Genomic DNA, 20,165 nt, shown 5'->3' on the forward strand with positions numbered 1-20,165 from the left:
GTAAGAGTGCGACCAGAGCGGCTGTTTCTGTCGATGGGGGACGATCCGGGAAGGCTTTATCGTTTGGATGGAGTAGCTCATATCGCCGGTGTGATCAACGACGAGGTTAGTGGTTTATGAAAGCGGTTTATGATAACGGTATTTGTTAATGGTTTTTTATAATGGTTTATGTTACTGTTAGTGGTTTAGGATAGTGGTTTAGGAAAGTAGTGTAGGCTAGTGGTTTTTGTTAATGGTTTTTTATAGCGGTTTATTTAAGTGTTAGGTGTGTATGCAAGTGGTTTAGGCCAGTAGTTTTTTTTAGTGGTATTTGAAATTGTTTTTTGTAAGCGATTTGTGTTAATGGTTTTGGATAGTGGTTTTAGTGATGGTTAGCGGTTTGGGGTCGTGGTTTAGGTTGGTGGTGTAGGACAGTGGTTTTTGTTAATGGTTTTTTTTAGCGGTTTATTTTATTGTTAGCGGTTTAAGCAAGCGGTTTAGGCCAGTGGTTTTTGTTAGCGATTTTTGTACTTGGTTTTTGTTAACGGTTTTGGATAGTGGATTCAGTGATGGTTTAGCGGTTAACGGTAGTGGTTTATGATAAATGTGAAAATGCATATGTTTTTGTTAATGGTATTGGCACGTGGTTTGAGTGAGCGGTTTGTGTATGAAATGTCGGTTGTTTGTTTCATATATCTTTTACCCATCATGATTTATTTTCTGGTTCCTTATAAAATATATCGCTTATGTTAGTGGTTTGTGCATCTTTTCTAATTATGCGGTTTATGTACTGGCTGCATTTCCTTGATGATATCCGGACCATCATGCAGGAGGATGAGGCTGCAGCCGGACGGGTTCAGACGACAGGGACACAGGCACCCCTGGATGTAGATCTGAATGAGCCTGCCACGGTAGCTCCTGCGCATCCTTTTGCCATGGGTGGGACCCCAGCATCGGCCCAGAGTATTGGATCACACTCAGTTGCCGGCCCGTCGTCATCCAGACCCGTGCATGTTGCGCCTATGACCCCGAGACAGCCAGTTCCGGATAACAGCGACGAGTCGATTGAGGATGAGGAGCCACTTATACGTAGGGGTTACCGGACACGGGTGCCACGCCGTTGCGGCACTGGATCGCACCTATTTAGATGATTCATGGATAGTGGTGTATGTCATGTTGTTATATTTATATTGTGTACCTTGTTGGTTGGTTATCATTGTTATGGTATGTACTTTGTTATTATGTTATTTGATATTATGTTATGTACTTTGATGTTTTGTTATGTCATTTAGTTTGATGTATTCTACTTTTATGTTATGATTTATAGTTTGATGTTATGTTATTCGTTATCAGTCATCCCATGATATAATGTTGTTTGTTTTAGATATAAATTTCAATCATTTAAAAGACATTCAACAGAAATATTTGGTACGAATAACAAGTTTCATTACACATAGGAAACAACTTAGTTCCAGACAAGTGCTAATACATTAACGAATAAAAACAATTAGAAGACAAGTGCTAATACATTAACAAACAAACACAGACATAGCAAATCTCCTACTGATTTCCAGTAATCCCGCTGGGGCCTGCGGCTTGTGGACAACTACGCCTGGTGTGACCTGGCTGCCTGCAGAGGCCACATCTCTTTGGCCGGTTCGGATCTGCTTCATCCATGTTCGTGCGAATTCTTGTGGATCTAGGACGACCCTCCCTCGCACGCCTCATACTCGGATCCGGTATAACGGTAGGCCCGGCATAAGGTGGCCAGAAACCCTCTGGAATGGGAGGTGTAAATCCCATCTGATAGACACCGAAAACGGAACTAAGGCGATATACCTCGTGGACGTAAGGCTGCCATGTAAGCCGTGAATAAGCACAGCATGCCAGTGCGTGCGGACAGGGAAAATGAAGTGCTTGGAAGTATCCACAATCACAAGTCTTAGACCCTAATGAGACCCTGTACGTACCAAGAGAGAATGAACCTGTCGGAGTCGTCTCAGCAACGGTGTACTCCGAGTTATCCCTGTCGTAAACAGTCACCGTGAAGTGCCTGGCTGTCCTCAGGTTGGCCTCGATACACTTTACTAGGTATTGACTAAATTGTTGTCCAGTACCCATCTGAGCCTCGGCCTCCCTACCCTTACGGACAAATAGCTCAGCTAGCCTTCCGTATGTGGCCTTCACCAGAGAGCAAACAGGGAGGTTTCTAACCCCCTTCAGGATTGAGTTGACACATTCCGAAATGTTGGTCGTCATGTGCCCGAATCTCCGACCCTCATCACAGTACTGTGTCCACAACGAATACTCGATTCGGTTCGCCCAGTCACACATTGCCGGATTCTCAGAGCGCAGAATGTCAAACCAGTAGTCGAACTCCACCTCGGTCTTGGCATATGCGGCGTTAACAAGAAGCCTCCGGGCATCTTTTCCCTTGAACGTCAAGGCAAAATTCGCTGCAACGTGTCGAATGCAGAACGCCCGGTACGCAGCAGGGGGTAGCCATCCCCCATCCGGAGCCTCGAGGGCTGCCTTGATGCCGTTATGCCTATCTGAAATAACTAACAGACCCGGCTGAGGTGTCACGTGCTCACGGAGGTGGGAAAGAAAGAAAGACCGTGACTCAGCATTCTCACCCTCAACTAGTGCAAATGCCACGGGGAGGATGTTCGAGTTTCCGTCCTGTGCAATGGCGACTAGCAGTGTTCCCCCATACTTCCCATATAGATGGGTGCCATCAATACTCACCAAAGGCTTGCAATGACGGAATGCCTGGATACAAGGGGGGAAAGTCCAGAACAGCCTATGAAAATAAACTTGAGACTCGTCAACCTGTCCCCCAACTCGAACAGGGCAAGTCCTGAGGACGGCTACAGTGCCAGGCATCGTCAGCTGAACTCCTAAAACCCACCTAGGGAGCTCATTGTACGACTCGTCCCAGTCCCCATATATGACGGCAACGGCCTTCTGCTTCGCCATCCATACCCTCCTGTACGTAGGCCTGAACCCAAAGTGTGCGGCCGTGGCATTTTGAAGCACCTTGATGTTCACAGCTGCATCAGCCCTAACCATCGGCATAATGAAGGTGGATATGACATGGTAGTCCAGACTCCTATGGTCGCTGGAGATGGAGCTGGCAAGACATGTATGCGGTCCGTTGTATCGCTTCACTTCCCAGATACCCTTCCGCTGTCGGAGACTCAACCGAATTAGCCATGTGCACCCATTCCCAAACTCAGAACACTTTCCCACATACCTGCGGTAGTCAGACTCAACGACCTTGTACTGGACCCCTCGGCGGATACTGTACGTCTTCACACTCAACAGCGCCTCATCTTTATCCTGAAATTGTTGGCCAACCTGGAACTCGTTCATACCGGCAGACCCCTCGGTATCTCTAGCGCCAAATCCTGAGGGCTGCAGAGCGTTTTCATCCTGCCGCATGGCACCCAGGTCCAACGAGAAAAAATGGGGTGGATACTGCTGTGTGCCAGAACTAGATCCACCTGTAGCCCTTCTCGGAACAGTAGTTCCAACATCATCGCCGCTTTCATCAGCGATCATATCCGGCTCAACGTCATCGTCATCTGGATCATCAAACAAACCATCACTAACACCAGCCGGTGTGGGACAATGTACCTCGGTGGGAATATGTTCCCCATACCGAACCTCGTCTCCAACATTGCCGCTCAGATCAACGGCAAACGAAGGGGACGCAACAGGCTGCATCGGTGGCTCATACACAGGAGCAGAGGATGAAGCAACAGCAGGTCTCGAGCTCGAGCCGGCAACCGCGGCTATAGTATTGGCATTCCGGTTCGAACCACCCGAGCTAGATACCACATCAACCAACTTTGCCAACAGCTCTGGTGTCCTTACCTCGGGAAACTGCCTACGAGAAAGAAACATAACCTGCAAGTCCTCCTCACTACCGATTGTGAAACAATCAAACTTCACGGTGTCATGGAGCACCGCTGTTGGAATGCGGTAGAAAAACTTCTTGACCCTTTTAACTCCTTCAAGACCAAGCTTCTCCAGCACAGAGCTAACAAGAGCATCGTAGGTGGTTGTTGGCGTCACGATAATACATAGGGGATCTTTATCAGTGAACTTCACGCCGGACCGAGTTTTTCTCTTAATCGACCCTCTGTAATGTACCAGAACTAGGAAAATCTCCTCACTAGCCATCTCCCCTCTTTGTTGAGAGCATCATGAGTTCACAGCATATATATACAGCCCTGGCTCGCACTATATATATATAATTCGAATCTATATGTTTCGAATTATGTAGTATCACAAGCTAACCTAGTAATTCGAATTAATTAAATTCGAATTAGTTAAGTGTAATTCGAAACAAGTTGTTTCGAATTACTTAATTATGTGTCCTTCCTAGTAATTCGAATTAAGTCAATTCGAATTACTTTAGTTTGTTGCCTGTGTGTAATTCGAATCATATCAATTCGAATTACATGTAAGTATAATTCGAATCATATTGATTCGAATTATATAATAATTCGTCCTGGTTGATTCATGTATGGATTTTTGATTTGGCTAAATTGAGTAATTTTGAGCTCTCCTTGGCTCATTTGGGTTTTTTACCCACAAATTTAGTGTCTCCGTGTCCATCCGTGTCTTCCCGTATCCTTCAAAAATCTGTGTCTCACCAAATCAAACAACAGACATGTATTACCGTGTACCACTGTGTCTATATCTCAGTAACCAAACGCTACATGTAAATAATAACTTTTGGAATGAAATTTCAATCTATTTTGATAAGATTCGTACAAAATCATGAATGGTTGATAAAAGTTATATAGAAACTTAAAAGATAAATTATTTATTGTTTAAAGTTATATCGTTTTCATATTCACATGGCAACAATAAAACACGCACCACAATAAATAACAAAATTTGGTTTTATTTTACATTATTCATTGACAAAAAGATATATACTATATCCACAGTTTGTTATCGTGAAGAACTTAATTGATATTTTTTTTTCCGAAACTAATTATTCTGAGGTGGAAATCCAGGAGAATCTAATTGTTCATTCACTCTAATAAAAATTATATTTTAGATATTTTGGGGGAAGGTGCAAAAATCGTTAAGATGCGTTGACTTGATTAGGGTTTGAAGTTTGATTGTGAAATGAAAATGGAGTGTGGAAGCGATTGTTTAGAGGAGCTCGTGAAGTTCACTCTCTCCAACTCTCAGAATTACCATATTGCCCTTTCTACTGAATTCTGCTCCACCCTTCTCAAAGATGATCCCACACAACCATCTTCTTCACTCGGTACAACTATTTATATTACTCTCGATTGAAAAAAAAAAGAAGTTTCCATTTTTGTCCTCCTGCTTACACTACATGCTTGTGTTTGTGTGCAGATTTGTTGGAAGGAGTGCCACTGTATCCATTGTACAAGCGTCTAGCATTAGTTCTCTTGAAATGCATGGATTCTCAAACGTTTTTCTGGACAGGATCATGCAATTCATCGGTGACCAATGAAATTGATATTGCTTCCGTGCAGAAGAAGCATTCCGAGTGGCACAAATTGATTTTGGATAAGATATCTGAGATACTGAATGTAAAATGAACTTAAACATTTGATGCCTCTATTTGCTTCTTTCTATTTGTCTTTTGATTGAAGCTAGTTGCAACAGATCTTAAATAGTGTATGAACTTTTGTTTCAACAGATTTTGAAGAGTGTCTCTTTTGAAATCCATGTTCAAGAACCATTTTTCTCACAGCTCAAAGGTAGAAAGTTCTATCACTCTGTAATCACTGCTAAAGCATTTGTTTTTCGCTCAAGCCATGTTGATAGGTAGAAAAATTCTCTATTGCTTAGAATGAATTGCTTTGAAGTAATGCGGTAGAGTCCTATTTCTTTTATGAAGTCTTAGGAATTATGATGTAGTTATTGACTGCAGATGGCCTGAAAACAGTTGAAGGGAGGTGCGCCGGCGGCAAATACAGCAGGTTTCAATGTTTTACAATTTTAAAGATATGTGATATGCCAATGAGGTTGTATGCAGATTTATATTCCAATAAGTCTTAGAAACTTAGGTGTTATGCTTGCTTCCAATGTAACAAAAAAGTTGTCTTACCAGTTACCATGGATGCATAGTATCTTGTTACTTGATTCGTGGATTGTATTTTCTCTTAATAGTTGGCTATTGGATTACTATGAGCTACATGTTGCCCATTTCACTTCTATTCATATTTCCTTTTAATTTTTGGAATATTTGGTTTTCCCTTTCCAGGATTGGACTAGGAAACCTGATTCTGGTAAACAAATCTGTCGTGTTTGAAGTTCAGGTAATGACTAGTTTTGTTATTAGTGGGGGATCTTTCTGTAATGCGGTTGCTCTGCTTCTTAACATAATCAATATGTAGGGAATACGTTGGTATCCTACCTTTGCTGACATGTTGGAGACAGAAAACCTCGGGAAAGTTCTTCCAGGTGTTGACAGTGTCGAAAAAGGTAGTGGAGATATTGTATTAGTATCTATAGCAGGATGACTAATTGATTCAAAATGAAGAATCAAAATGAACTAAGCTAGTTTGAGTTGCTAATTTCTTCCTTCCCTGTAATTATGCATCCAAAAAGTTGTTAAGATGAAAGAAGCCTCAGTTACATTGATGTCTAAGTTATTTCCAGATTTTATACTATAACCCCAGAATAAAGCTTGCATAGTATTGCAGGAGTAGAAATCTACCGGAGGTTTTACACAGAAGAGAAGGAAAAGTCAAATGGTGTTCTTGCAATTGGTGTTTCAAAACATACCCTTCAACCATACATTCCTTTGGCCAATTTATTCTCTGTGAGTTCACTCTCCTGTAAAACCACTGCAACTGATCTGCAATCTTAGAATCATCATCTAAGAACCCTCTACAATTATGTTCCTGTGCATGTTCTGCCTTTTATTTGATAATAATGTACTGCAATGAAAGTGGAGTTAGACCTTAAGAAGTAAGAACTATGTTATTTCCTATTGGAATTAAAATCACATATATATTTTTTGCTTTACCCCATATTCTCCCTCTTAAGTGTCCTGCATTTTCTTTCCTTGAAGTTATCATATGCAGTCATAAATGTTTGCTTTGGTAAATGGCTATTTACTTACATAAGTGCCCTGACCCTTGTGCTGTTTTGGTCTTATATAGGAATTAAGTTATGAAGGTGTTCAAGGCCTTCTAGGGTTGATGCATACAGCAGGGACAATTCCAGGTGCGCTTCCACCATCAAGATCAACTCTATTAGCATCATTTAGTTTGCTATGCAATCCAGATGTAAGAAAGTGACTTTGTTCATACTTTTTTTATTCGAGGTTTCATTAGTCTCTGTTTGATGGTGAGTTTGTTTAGCTAATATGATGCAGTGAAAAATCTGTGTACTTTGAAAACAAATTATACCTTTTGTTGGCTTGACTGCTTAAGGTTGAAGGTAGTTCCTTAACTCTTGGAGCTCGTGCATTGGCCAAACATGCTTGTAGGAGTAGCAGTGGTTATTGGGGGTCCCTGGATGGAGGTGGTAAGGAATTTTTTACCTTTTTCATAAACATTTCAATAGATTTGCTATAATAATTGCTTTAATTTGTTTCTCTGCATGTTATTTTAATATGTTGACGAAAATGCTATTGATTAATAGTGTGTCTAACAAGTTGATTGTATTGGTTTTACTAATTCTTGTATTTGTAACCACTCGTTGCAGATTCTAATAAGAATAGACTTGCAATGGATGTAATTAAGCGCCTAATAGCACATTGTTGTTGGGTGAATATGCATGTTGTCCCGCCGCATGGAACCGTGTTCGAAATAAGGGTTGCTGAAGGATATGGCGCACGATGGATAGAAGATGGAAGCAAGGTATGTGGGTAATCGTTAAACTCTGTTTTTCATTTGCTTCCATCGCACGTCTAAACATAGTATGGTGTCTTTTCTGCATAACTTAAGACTCAAGTTAACTTTCTTCATACTCATCCATCCCTAGCTGCGGATAAGGTTTTAGCCTGGAGAAAAGTTTTTTCTGTTTTCAACTTGCAAGATTTATTTTTCTTTAGCCTTGGTAACAAATAGAATTGTCCATTGAAATAATTTTTCTCAACCTTTCTTTTTTGTGCCTCCAACCTTTTCAGTTTATTGGATTCTTAGAGCCCTACATGGAAGATGGTCACTCAAAAGGATGGAAACACTAGTTCTGCAACAATTAAAGCTTCGAAATCGAAAGTGTTGATGGATAGTTATGGGTATTTGAAAGTACAAATATGGGGCCTTAACTGATGGTAAAGTTTTTTTTAGTGTATATAAATTTGTTACTTATACTCATTCTGTCTTTTAAACCGAGCAGACACATATCTCTTACCATTCAATGGAGTGTGTGGTAACTGGTAACCACATGGGATAATGAGTCTGACTCTATCTAATGATAAAAGAGTGTATGTCAATTCAATATACAAAATATTTCTCATCCTTTTGCTTGTTGACTTCTTCGGTTCTTCCTATTTTGTTTTGTCACTAATTGTTGTCATTTTCTTTTTCTTAAATCTTAGTATGGATTTCCCTATGCAATATATGGATCACTACCTAGCTAGTTCTTTGTTTCTTTCTATAACCCCAAAATAGTATACAACTCATATTATGGTGTACCACGCAAACCTCTTTGGTGTATTTGCAAACACTTGTGTGAGGAAAACAAGTGGAAATGTCCTTTTTTCCCTTAAAATTAAGCATGCAAAGAATGAGATTCTTTGGCTTTATATATAAGTTCTAACATCTTCCTCCTCTCTTTCCTTTTCCCTATAATTTGTCCTTATAATATTTTTAAAGTGAATGAATCTTGATAGAGGGCACAGCCGACAGTGGTATATATCATTTGTTTTCTTTAATATATAACTAAAGGAGGCGATAGTCTCAATGCAGTCCATCACCATATGTTGTAATGCATTTACATTTACAAATAATAATGTTTTCTTGGATTTATATAGTAGTATAATCTAGCTAGCTAGCTATTTTGGTGCAAGCTGTTGTGGTTGAGGATGATGATAGCATGCATGCATGTGTGCCAGCACCACCACAGCTTAGCTTGAACCTTGGCCTGCCACTGCAATGAGTAGTGTTCTATTGGGTTGAACGGTTTGTATTCTGATCTGGAGGCAACTTGGAAGAATACTAAACCTTGTTCTGATTAATTCTCATATTCTTTAAAGATTGCAGAGTTGTTTGCTATATATATATATTCTATTTCAACATGTTGAAATTGTAGATTCCTAGGAGTGAACAAAAAACAGAGATACCAAATATAAAATCTGAGAGAAAACAACAACAAAGTCTTTTTATTTATTAGTACATGATGATGTCAGTTAACTATATACATTTATTAAATCCTGCTATTATTCTAGGAATTCTTGAATGAATACATAGGTACACCACTACCAGTGATCTTGGAAAGAGAATTACTACATAGGAAGCTTAGAATGGTAAGAATTATTTTAATGTGTGTGCTACTAAGATAAAGAGCAGAAAACAACCTCAATTTAATTCTTAAAATTTTTTGATATTTCAATTTTAAATGACTAAATCAATTTTATAAAACTTTAGTAAATTATAGAGTTTTATTAAGATTTAAATTTTGCTACAATTTTATATTTTATTTATTTTACGAAAATTCTCAATTTTCTATACTTGGCAGAGACAGTTAGTGGTGGCAGGTAGTGTCAGCCTGAGAGTGCTACTTGGTGGTTGTTTCTATTCTATTATCATTTACCAATTAATATCTGTGAAACAAGGCATGTGCGTCCAAATTTCTTGTCCCATTTTCTCAGTTTAAGAAACTTCACGTCTCTCAGTATCTGCATTTCTGTGCACATTTCATTTTCTACAACGTTATATTCAACCACCAGTGGATATATCTAAATACAAATAAATGAATAATAGTATAAAACTACAGTATCAAATTACAAAAAAAAAAAAAATAGAATCAACTTGATTTGGTCGAGTGGTCAGTTTACTCATCTATTTAAGCAAATGTTGGGGTTTCGAAGTACAAAAAATATTGACACAACGCGTTTTGGTTTCAGTATGCATATATCTCTCTTCTCTCGGAATATTTTAAAAAACAACTATATTCCGCGTATACTAAAATCAATCACTAATATAAAATACATGTTGGAATACAAAATATGCATTGAAAATAAGTTAAACACCACATGTATTTATACATTTTAGTAGTTGATTTTGATATAAAAATAGCATTTTTGTTCAAGAAATTATATTCTTTGAAATTATATGAATATTGATATTTAATTTTTAAAATTCTATTAATTATAAATCATTGTTTGAATTAATTAGTCAAATATCTATTAAAAAATAAAATCTACAAATAATATCATTTTAGAATTGTTACGGCCTGGCCCAAGGCCCCTACGGGCTGGCCCGACCCAAGTATCACCCGACCCAAACGGTCAGGAGTGGGGCGCCCCGCAGCCGACCCGGACACGCGTCCCTGACAGCTTTGTTATAGCTGTGAGGAGCACGCCTCGGGGAAAGTGGGCCTGTCCTTGTCGGGCCCACCTCTGACACAATATATAAGGGGAAGGTCTTACCCTTCCCCCAAGGTACGTCACACATCACTCTACCCCCTTTTCGCCTGCACATCTACTGACTAGAGCGTCGGAGTGTCTTTGCAGGTGACACCCCCCTTTTTTCACAAGAAGTGGTCAGGACCCCGCCTACACCGGACCGGCAGTCCACGACCAGACGAGACCCCCATCACCAACCAGGATATCAACCCGAACCGTCCGGTACCCAACCTACCGAACATTGGTGCCGTCTATGAGGACCGTCCATGGACTTCGTACTGGTCCAAGATGCAGCAGGCCGCGAGGCCGAGCCCGTAGGGGAGCCCGCCGCGACTGCTTCCCGGCAGCACGCAAGATCCCCTCCAAGACAGACAACACAATATCACGAGAGACGCCCCTTCGAGGGAATTGGCGACAACAGCACCAGAATAATGCAAGAACTACGCCACACGATGCAGGACTTGGAGCGCCGACTAGCAGACCAGGAGCACCGTCAGCAAACCCCAGAATCAAGCCATTCCCATTCACTCTCGAGAAGCCATTCCCGACAAGCGACTAGCCCGCGATCCGATCCCGAGAACGCCAGTGAGGGAGGACGCGAGAGAAGACGCCATGATCCCATCATTTACAGCAGGCGCAGGAGGCGGCGTACCACAGATAGAAGCCGCGAGAATAGAAACCGTGAAGACGCTCGTCGGGAGGAGAACGACGCCAGAACGACGAAAACCGGGGGACCAGTGATAATGGGTGCAACCCCATTCCATCGTTCCATCCTCGAGGTCCGGCTGCCAAAACACTTTGACAAGCCAACGGACATGAGGTACGACAGAACTCAGGACCCACAAGAGCATCTCATGGCTTTCGAAGCCAGAATGAACCTCGAGGGAGTAAGAGACGAGGTGAGATGCTGAGCTTTCCCGGTCACCTTGGCGGGGTCTACAATACGGTGGTTCAATAACCTCCCGCAGGGCTCGGTAACCCGCTTCTCGGACATCAACCATGCCTTCCTGGCCCAGTTTACGACCAGGATCGCAAAAGCTAAGCACCCGATCAACCTGCTCGGGGTGACTCAGAGATCCGGCGAGCCGACCAGGAAATACCTAGATCAGTTCAACGATGAATGCTTGGAGATCGACGGACTGACGGACTCGGTAGCAAGTTTGTGCTTGACGAACGGACTCCTGAACGAGGACTTCAGAAAGCATCTTACTACGAAGCCAGTATGGACAATGCAAGAGATCCAATGTGTGTCTAAGGAGTATATTAATGACGAAGAAGTCAGCCGGGTCGTGGCTGCCAATAAACGGCAACCCCCTACAACCAAACCCGGCACAACGAGAGCGGAGAAAGACAAAAGGAACACACTAGGGACGGCAGTCCGAGTAAGACACCAAGGCCATTTTCCCGAGTCAGGAAGTTCACCAACTACACCCCCCTCACGGCACCGATCATGGAAGTTTACCAACAGATAGCCGAGAAGGGAATACTGTCGAAACCCCGACCTCTGAAGGATCGAACAGGCGGAAACAAAATCCTTTATTGCGAATATCACAAGGGATACGAGCACAAGACCCAAGACTGTTTCGACCTGAAGGATGCGCTAGAGCAAGCAATCAAGGACGGGAAGCTTGCCGAATTCTCCCACCTTATTAGAGAGCCAAGGAGACGGAATCGCGACCACGAGGGCGAGGACAGGTCCTGGGCGACAAGGCGACGCCAAGAACTGGAGGGAGACGACCACGGTCTCACAGTGGTGAACGTAGTAACGGCGAGGAATTCGGCCCCGAGGTCGAGATCGGCACAAAAGAAAGACGCCAAAGTCTTGGCCGTCTCTTCTTCATCTGCGAGAAGTTCCCGGAGGCTCCCATCCATCTCCTTTGGTCCCGAAGACCAATTGTTTGACGAGGCACTGGAAAGTCCCCCCATGGTCATTACGGCCAGAGTCAGAACCGGCCTCGTCAAACGGATCCTTGTGGATATAGGGGCGGACTCGAACATCATGTTCCGCAACGCATTTGATGCCTTGGGATTGCGTGACGCCGACCTAGTGACCCACCAGCACGGTGTGGTAGGGTTGCGCGACCACTTCATCAAGCCGGATGGGATTATCTCCCTCCCGACCTCCGTGGGACAAGGGCAGAGGCGAAGGACAGTAATGGCCGATTTCGTAGTCTTGCAAGATTCCACAGCCTACAACATCATCCTGGGGAGAAAAACCATCAACGACCTTGGAGCAGCGATCAGTACGAAGCTGCTCGTAATGAAGTTTGTTACTGATGACGGATCCGTAGGATCCAACAGAGGAGACTTGGAAACGGCAGTCGCCTGCGACCACGCCAGCCTCTCCTTGAGGAAAAAATCCAAAGAAGCATAAGGGGTTTTCCTTGCCGACCTGGATGCCAGAATAGACGACAAGCCCAGGCCCGAGCCAGAAGGGGACCTGGAAAAATTTAGGGTCAGGGACGCGGAGGAGAAGTTCACATTCATAAACAGAAATCTCCCCCATGAATTGAAGGAACCTTTGATGGAGATGATCAGAGCCAATGCCGACCTGTTTGCTTGGATGCCAGCCGACATGCCGGGGATAGATCCCCAACTCATGTCACACTGTCTGGCCGTCAAGCCGGAAGCCCAACCAGTGGCTGCAAAGGAGGAGGAAGATGTCACAGGAAAGGGCAGAGGAGGTGGCCAGGCAGACGGCCAGCTTCCTCAAAGCAGGGTTCATCCGAGAACTGGACTACTCGACTTGGCTATCGAATGTGGTCTTGGTGAAAAAGCACAATGGGAGATGGAGAATGTGTGTAGACTATTCCGACCTCAACAAGGCGTGCCCCAAGGACTGCTATCCCCTTCCCAACATTGACGCACTCATCGACGCAGCGGCGGGATACCGGTATCTGAGCTTCATGGACGCTTACTCTGGGTATAATCAGATACCGATGCACCAGCCCGACGAGGATAAAACGGCGTTCATAACGCCAGGGGGGATCTATTGCTACAAGGTGATGCCATTTGGCCTGAAAAACGCTGGCGCCACGTACCAGAGGCTGATGAACAAGATATTCAGCGAGCTCATAGGCAAGACAGTGGAAGTCTACGTGGACGACATCCTCGCAAAAATCACACGGCTCGACGATCTCCTAAGCGACCTAGGGGGCGTGTTCGCGTCCCTCCGACAACACGGCATGAGGCTCAACCCGCTCAAATGCGCCTTTTCCATGGAGGCCGGGAAGTTCCTAGGATTCATGATAACCCAAAGAGGGGTAGAAGCCAACCCTGAGAAATGCCAAGCGATTCTCCAGATGAAAAGCCCGGGTTGTATCAAAGACGTCAGCGATTGGCAGGAAGGCTGACTGCGTTTTCCCGTTTCCTCGGCGCATCGGCAGCAAAAGCCCTGCCCTTCTTCAATCTGATGAAAAAGGGGATAGCGTTTGAATGGACTCCTGCATGTGAGGAAGCATTCAACCACTTCAAAGAAATCCTAGCAACACCTCCGGTGCTCGGGAAGCCTAAGGCCGGAGAGTAACTCTACCTCTACCTAGCTGTAACAGAGGAAGCGCTTGCAGCAGTGCTGGTACGAGAAGAAGGGAAGGCTCAGCAACCAATCTACTTCGTAAGCAGGGCGCTACAAGGAGCAGAGCTGAGGTATAGCAAACTGGAGAAACTGGTGCTGGCACTCCTAACCTCCTCCCGAAGGCTGAGGAAGTACTTCCAGGGCCACCGTGTCGTCGTGAGAACGGACCAAGCAATTCGCCAAGTGCTCCAAAAGCCTGATTTGACAGGAAGGATGATGACTTGGGCCATCGAGCTCTCCCAATATGACTTGCAGTATGAGCCCCGACATGCAATCAAGGCGCAGGCGATGGCAGATTTCCTAGTAGAGGTAACAGGTGATCCTCCCGAGGAAACGGGCACACGGTGGAGGCTCCATGTAGACGGGGCCTCCAACCAAACGTCCGGGGGTTCAGGGGTCATCTTAGAGAGCCCGACTGGGGTCATATACGAGCAATCGACCAAGTTCGAATTCCCCGTATCGAACAACCAAGCGGAATACAAAGCCCTCTTGGGTGGACTAACCCTAGCCCGGGAAGTCGGGGCGACAAGGCTGGAAGTGTGCAGCGACTCACAGGTCGTCACCTCACAAGTGAATGGAAGCTATCAAGCCAGAGACCCGCTGCTGAAAAAGTATTTGGAAAAGGTTAGAGAATTGACCAGGCAATTCCAGGAGGTCACGGTCCAACACGTTCCGAGGGAGAGGAACACACGGGCAGACCTCCTATCTAAACTAGCAAGCACGAAGCCGGGAGCGGGCAACCGGTCTCTCATCCAGGGTATGGTGAAGGAGCCAACGGTTGCCCTCCATTTGACAAAATCAAGCCCCTCCTAGTTAGACCCCATCACAAACTTCCTGGAACATGGTAAACTACCTGATTATGAGAAAGCAGCCAAAACGCTGAGGAGGGAGGCAGCCAAATATGCAATCATACATGGACAACTGTTCAGAAAGGGACTCAGCCAACCCCTATTGAAGTGCCTACATCTCGATTAGACGGACTACGTACTTAGAGAAGTCCATGAGGGATGCTGCGGCTACCACATCGGGGGCAAAGCCCTAGCAAGGAAGCTCATCCGAGCTGGGTATTACTGGCCATCAATGATGAAAGACTCCAGGGAATTTGTGAGAAAATGTGTCAAGTGTCAAGAGAACGCCAACTTCCACAGAGCACCGGCTTCCGAGCTGAGTCTACTGACATCCTCCCGACCTTTCGCACAATTAGGGGGTCGACCTACTAGGACCCTTCCCAGTTGGATCCGGGCAAGTCAAATACCTCATAGTTGCCGTTGACTACTACACAAAATGGATAGAGGCCGAACCGCTGGTCAATATATCGTCAGCCAACTGTAGAAAGTTCATGTGGAGGCAGGTGATAACACGGTTCGGCATCCCGGAAGTCGTCATCTCGGACAACGGAACGCAATTCACCGACAAGAAATTCACATAATTCCTCACCGGCCTGGGCGTAAAACAGAAGTTCTCCTCGGTAGAGCACCCCCAGACGAATAGGCAGGTAGAGTCCGCAAACAAAGTCATCTTGCTAGGCCTCAAGAAACGGCTAGACAGCAAAAAGGGGACATGGGCTGACGAACTTGCCTCCGTTCTATGGTCCTACCACACAACCGAGCAAAGCTCCACAGGCGAAACCCCCTTTCGCCTGACATACGGGATCGATGCGATGATACCAGTGGAGATCGGCGAGCCGAGCCCGCGGTTACTTCTGAAAGGAGTGGAAGAGGTGGTTGAGATGGACCTAGTGGATGAGGCCAGGGAAATTGCTCACTTGTCGGAAGCAGCACTGAAACAAAGAATGGCGCTACGCTACAACACCAAAGTGCTCAGAAGGGAGTTTGAAGAGAATGACCTCGTCTTGCGATGCAACGACATAGGGCTACTGACACCAGGAGAAGGAAAGCTGGCGACAAATTGGGAAGGTCCTTACAGAATCAAAGAGGTGCTTGGCAAAGGCACCTACAAATTGGAGAGGCTCGACGGCAAGGTTATCCCGAGAACATGGAATGCAGGTAACCTGAGAAGATTTTATTCGTAGCTCAGGCACACCGGCCAAGCGGCCTGACGAGCTAGATAGCCCACTGTTAATCCCCAATGATTTATTTTTATCAAATACCTACCATGTTCATAAATTTGTTTAGCTAACGACTAATGTTTACTTGTCTGAATTCTCCCATCTACTATCTCCCAATACGTATCCCACACCATCGCGCTCTTAAACGGCAACCCGGGGCTGATCACCCCGGGAGCCAACTGAACCATAGCCATAACAAACGGCCGCGATAATAAGACCATAACGGTTTCAATCGAGTTACCAACATGAACGGCAAAACGGACACAAACAATAAGTCCACCCCGGAAAGACTGTAACAAAAACAAAAATGCTACCAAGCAAGACAAGATAAAGGCAATAACAATAAGCCGACCAGGCGACCGCTAAAGTATAAAAGTTAATAGTTGCAACAAAGTATTCAACAAATCCATACAAAAGCCGAAGTTACAAGAGTTCATTTTCAGGGCATGTCAACAATCTTGCCGTCCTGGATCGTTTTGAAGACCCCAATAGCCGACGTGTCGAAGTCTGGAACCACAATCTTCACCTGAGCCTTCAGAGCCTCCTCAGTCATGAAGATCGCGTTTTTTCCTTGCTCCTTGGTCGCCTTGTGCTTCCTCTTAAGCTCTTCGACCTCGGCTTGAGCAGCTTTAGCCGACGAAACGGCCTGGTCGCGTTCCTTCTCCAAGGCCGCCACCCGACCCTGCGCGGCGCTCAACTGGCTCTCTAGAGTCATCTCCCTCTCAGTTAAATGGGACACTGCCTCATCTGAGGCTTTCAACTTCTCCTTAGAAGACGCAACTTCCTCCTCGGCAGCCTTGAGCTTCTCCCCTGACTCGGACAACTGACCTTGAAGCGACTCGACTTGCACTTTGAAATCATTGTTCGCTTTAACAGAAGACTCAAGTCTCCTCCGAAGCGACTGCATTTTCGACAACTCGAACTCAGCCTTTCGAGCTATCACAGCCCCTCGGAGCAGCGTATGGTACATCCACCTCGCCTGCCCCGCCAATTCGGTACCATAGAAGTGGTCCTCCGTGCCGGGGATCAGCTGGGAGTCAATGAAAGTGGCAGCGTCAAAATTCCTCTCCATTACGGTGAGGGTTCCTTCCGGGCTGGAGGAGGCCCTCTGCCTCTTGGGAGTAGGGATAAGCTTCAGATCGTCATCCTCCCGGTGGGTAGAGGACGACTGCCCAATGCTGGCCGCCTCCTCGGGAATAAGTGAGGCCCGCATCGCGGCAGAATTCCTGTCGGACATCTCAGTGTCCCGAGGCGAAGGCATAGCTTGGTCCTTCTTTTCTTCGGTAGGATCTTCCGGCTTCCCGGTAACCTTCTCATCAGCCTTCTCCTCGTCACTATCCTCCAAGAAGGTCTTGACCAAATCCTCAAGCCCGGTCACTGAAGTAGACATCTCCACTGCAACAAGCAAACAAATACGTCAGTCGTAAGGTCGGCAAATAAAGTGAAAAACAATGCAAAAAGCACAAGGCAAAACAACTCACAAATATAACTTCTGGCGACCTCCCGTTTAGCCATAAGGAGGTGGGAGTTCACATGGTTCTTTCCAAAAATTGCAAACAACACGTCGGCAATTCTCTTATTTTCAGGGGACATCCCCTTGTAGGTCACCTTAATGAAGGTGTTAGACCCCGCCCCGAAGCTCCAATAAGTCAGGATGAGGCGTTCTCCCTCCAACGACAACCAAAAGGGATGGCGACCTTTGACGGGACAAACCTTGAAATATTTATCCTTAAACCCATGGTACGAGTCCTCGAACAAGCCAAATATCCTCCGACCTTGGGCAGATCGGAAAGACAAGAATCCCTTCCTCGCCTTCCCCTCCTTGGAAGGGTTAGTAAGGTTGAAGAAGAAGAGAAAGACATCCACCGACACCGGCAGCTCGAGATATTCACACACCATCTCGAAACAGCGGATGGAAGCCCAACTGTTCGAATGCAGCTGCGACGGCGACACGGATATCCGGCTAAGAAGAGCCATTTGGAAGTCGGAAAAAGGGATGCGAACGCCCACCTGAGTGAACATGGCCTTGTAAGACCAAATCCAGTCGGGAACCCGGGGGGAGTGGAAATTAATCTCATACAGCCGCTCGTGGGGGAGGGGAATGAAGACGTCATAGTTCGCTTCCTCATCTGTCCCCCCGTACAGGTATTCAGCTTGCCAGAATTTCGTTAACTCCCCCTCGTCCATCTGATTTGGCGAGTCCTTAACATCGAAGTTCACCTAGGCATAGGGGTTGTAATGCGCGGAAGAAGAAGCCCGGGAAACAATGCGAGGCATACCTACAGTGGGGGGTACCACTCCGTTAGTCTATGAGGTCGGGAGTCCAGAAAAAGCTCAGAAACTATGTTCATCCTACTCAACAGTTAAAATCAAATATGGCTAGAAATTATCCATCATACAAGTCACCTAAGAGCCTACCCTGGAATGGTACCCCTCCCTAGCGCACCTACTTGGCACTAAAAAGCTATGCATCAACGAAAACCAAGCAAAGCAGCGAAAGCATGCAGCAAACACAAGCAACAAACATATAGCAATAAAGCACAAGAAAGCAGGGATTGAGAGTTACTTGAATTGGTTGCAGGAACTTGGGAGAGAAGGAAGAGGCACAGGAATGCTCGAACGAAGTTTTGGATATCAGGGAGAGAAGAAAATGAGAGTAGCAAGAATGGGAGAGTGAGAAAGAAGAAACTGTTTAAATACCGCTACACAAAGCGCGAAAGGGCCAGGGGCAAAATGGTCTTTGCGCGTGGGGTTTTGCAACCCATTATGAGCATTTAATGCTCAGCGCGAAAAACGAAGCGACGAACGGTCGCCTCAACAACCAAGAGACACGCGCGCAGAAGGCACGTCCCTCCCACAGGCGGCCGACCTGACGACGACGCATGGAACAAGAAACAACACGCCACTAATAGCTCTCACGACTATACTGGCGTGTGGGGGCACTGTTACGGCCTGGCCCGACCCAAGTATCACCCGACCCAAACGGTCAGGAGTGGGGCGCCCCGCAGCCGACCCGGACACGCGTCCCTGACAGCTTTGTTACAGCTGTGAGGAGCACGCCTCGGGAAAAGTGGGCCTGTCCTTGTTGGGCCCACCTCTGACACAATATATAAGGGGAAGGTCTTACCCTTCTCCCAAGGTACGTCACACATCACTCTACCCCTTTTCGCCTGCACATCTACTGACTAGAGCGTCGAAGTGTCTTTGCAGGTGACACCCCCCTTTTTTCACAAGAAGTGCTCGGGACCCCGCCTACACCGGACCGGCAGTCCATGACCAGACGAGACCCCATCACCAACCAGGATATCAACCCGAACCGTCCGGTACCTGACCTACCGAACAAGAATAATAAAATATGAATAGTAATTAAAAAACTTAATTTATTTTTTTAATTATCTTCCTAATACTTAAATGAATAAAAATTTAAATATATTTATTTTTTTAAACATTAAAAAGATACAAAAATATAAATTTTTATCTCTTTAAAAAATAAAAAAATAATTAAAAAGATAAGTTAAAATTTCTAATAATTTTTATATAAATTAATAAAAAATAAAAAAGATACTAATACAAACATGAATTAAATAGACATTTAATATGTTCCAAATCCGATTCGTACGTACTAGTCAAATTGGCAATCACTGTTGCCTGTTGGTCCAAGTTGACAAAATACTCATGCCACGTCAGCATAGGTGTTTGATCCATGACCATATGTACTATTAATTAGACCCAAAAATGAGTAATTGTTCATTGAACCTTATTAAAGGATGACTAATTTAATAATTTGTATATCATTTTGGGATTTATTTGTCTGCCTTTTTTAGTTTCTACTTTATAGAACCTGGCTGCTGCAACTTGCTTGATATATGAATATATGAATATGATAGATATATTACTATATTAGATAGATACCCTTCTACTTTTGCGGCAGAAAATGGCTGCTATTTGCAATTCATGGAATGAAC

General features: G+C 44.8%; 1 protein-coding gene across 1 annotated transcript; it reads left to right on the forward strand.

Annotated features, from left to right (window-relative positions):
• Window positions 1-4,941: 4,941 nt before the first annotated feature.
• Window positions 4,942-8,450, forward strand: LOC112706580 (uncharacterized). The gene is made up of 11 exons (XM_025757965.2): window positions 4,942-5,272; window positions 5,365-5,564; window positions 5,675-5,735; window positions 5,909-5,957; window positions 6,242-6,296; window positions 6,375-6,462; window positions 6,684-6,802; window positions 7,146-7,271; window positions 7,419-7,512; window positions 7,693-7,847; window positions 8,117-8,450. Exons 1-11 carry the CDS (start codon window positions 5,128-5,130, stop codon window positions 8,174-8,176), a joined length of 1,152 nt encoding a protein of 383 aa, XP_025613750.1. The 5' UTR covers window positions 4,942-5,127; the 3' UTR covers window positions 8,177-8,450.
• The last annotated feature ends 11,715 nt before the right edge of the window (window positions 8,451-20,165 follow it).

Source organism: Arachis hypogaea, chromosome 8 (assembly GCF_003086295.3).
Source record: "Arachis hypogaea cultivar Tifrunner chromosome 8, arahy.Tifrunner.gnm2.J5K5, whole genome shotgun sequence".
NCBI lineage: Eukaryota > Viridiplantae > Streptophyta > Magnoliopsida > Fabales > Fabaceae > Arachis > Arachis hypogaea.

Bases quoted from the DNA above. Each gene is read 5' to 3' on its own strand.
- LOC112706580 (XM_025757965.2), top strand. From the start codon at position 5,128: ATGAAAATGGAGTGTGGAAGCGATTGTTTAGAGGAGCTCGTGAAGTTC. The intron at 6,463-6,683 runs GTAGTGGAGATA...ATAGTATTGCAG, and splicing joins TGTTGACAGTGTCGAAAAAG to GAGTAGAAATCTACCGGAGG. The intron at 7,513-7,692 runs GTAAGGAATTTT...CACTCGTTGCAG, and splicing joins GGGGTCCCTGGATGGAGGTG to ATTCTAATAAGAATAGACTT.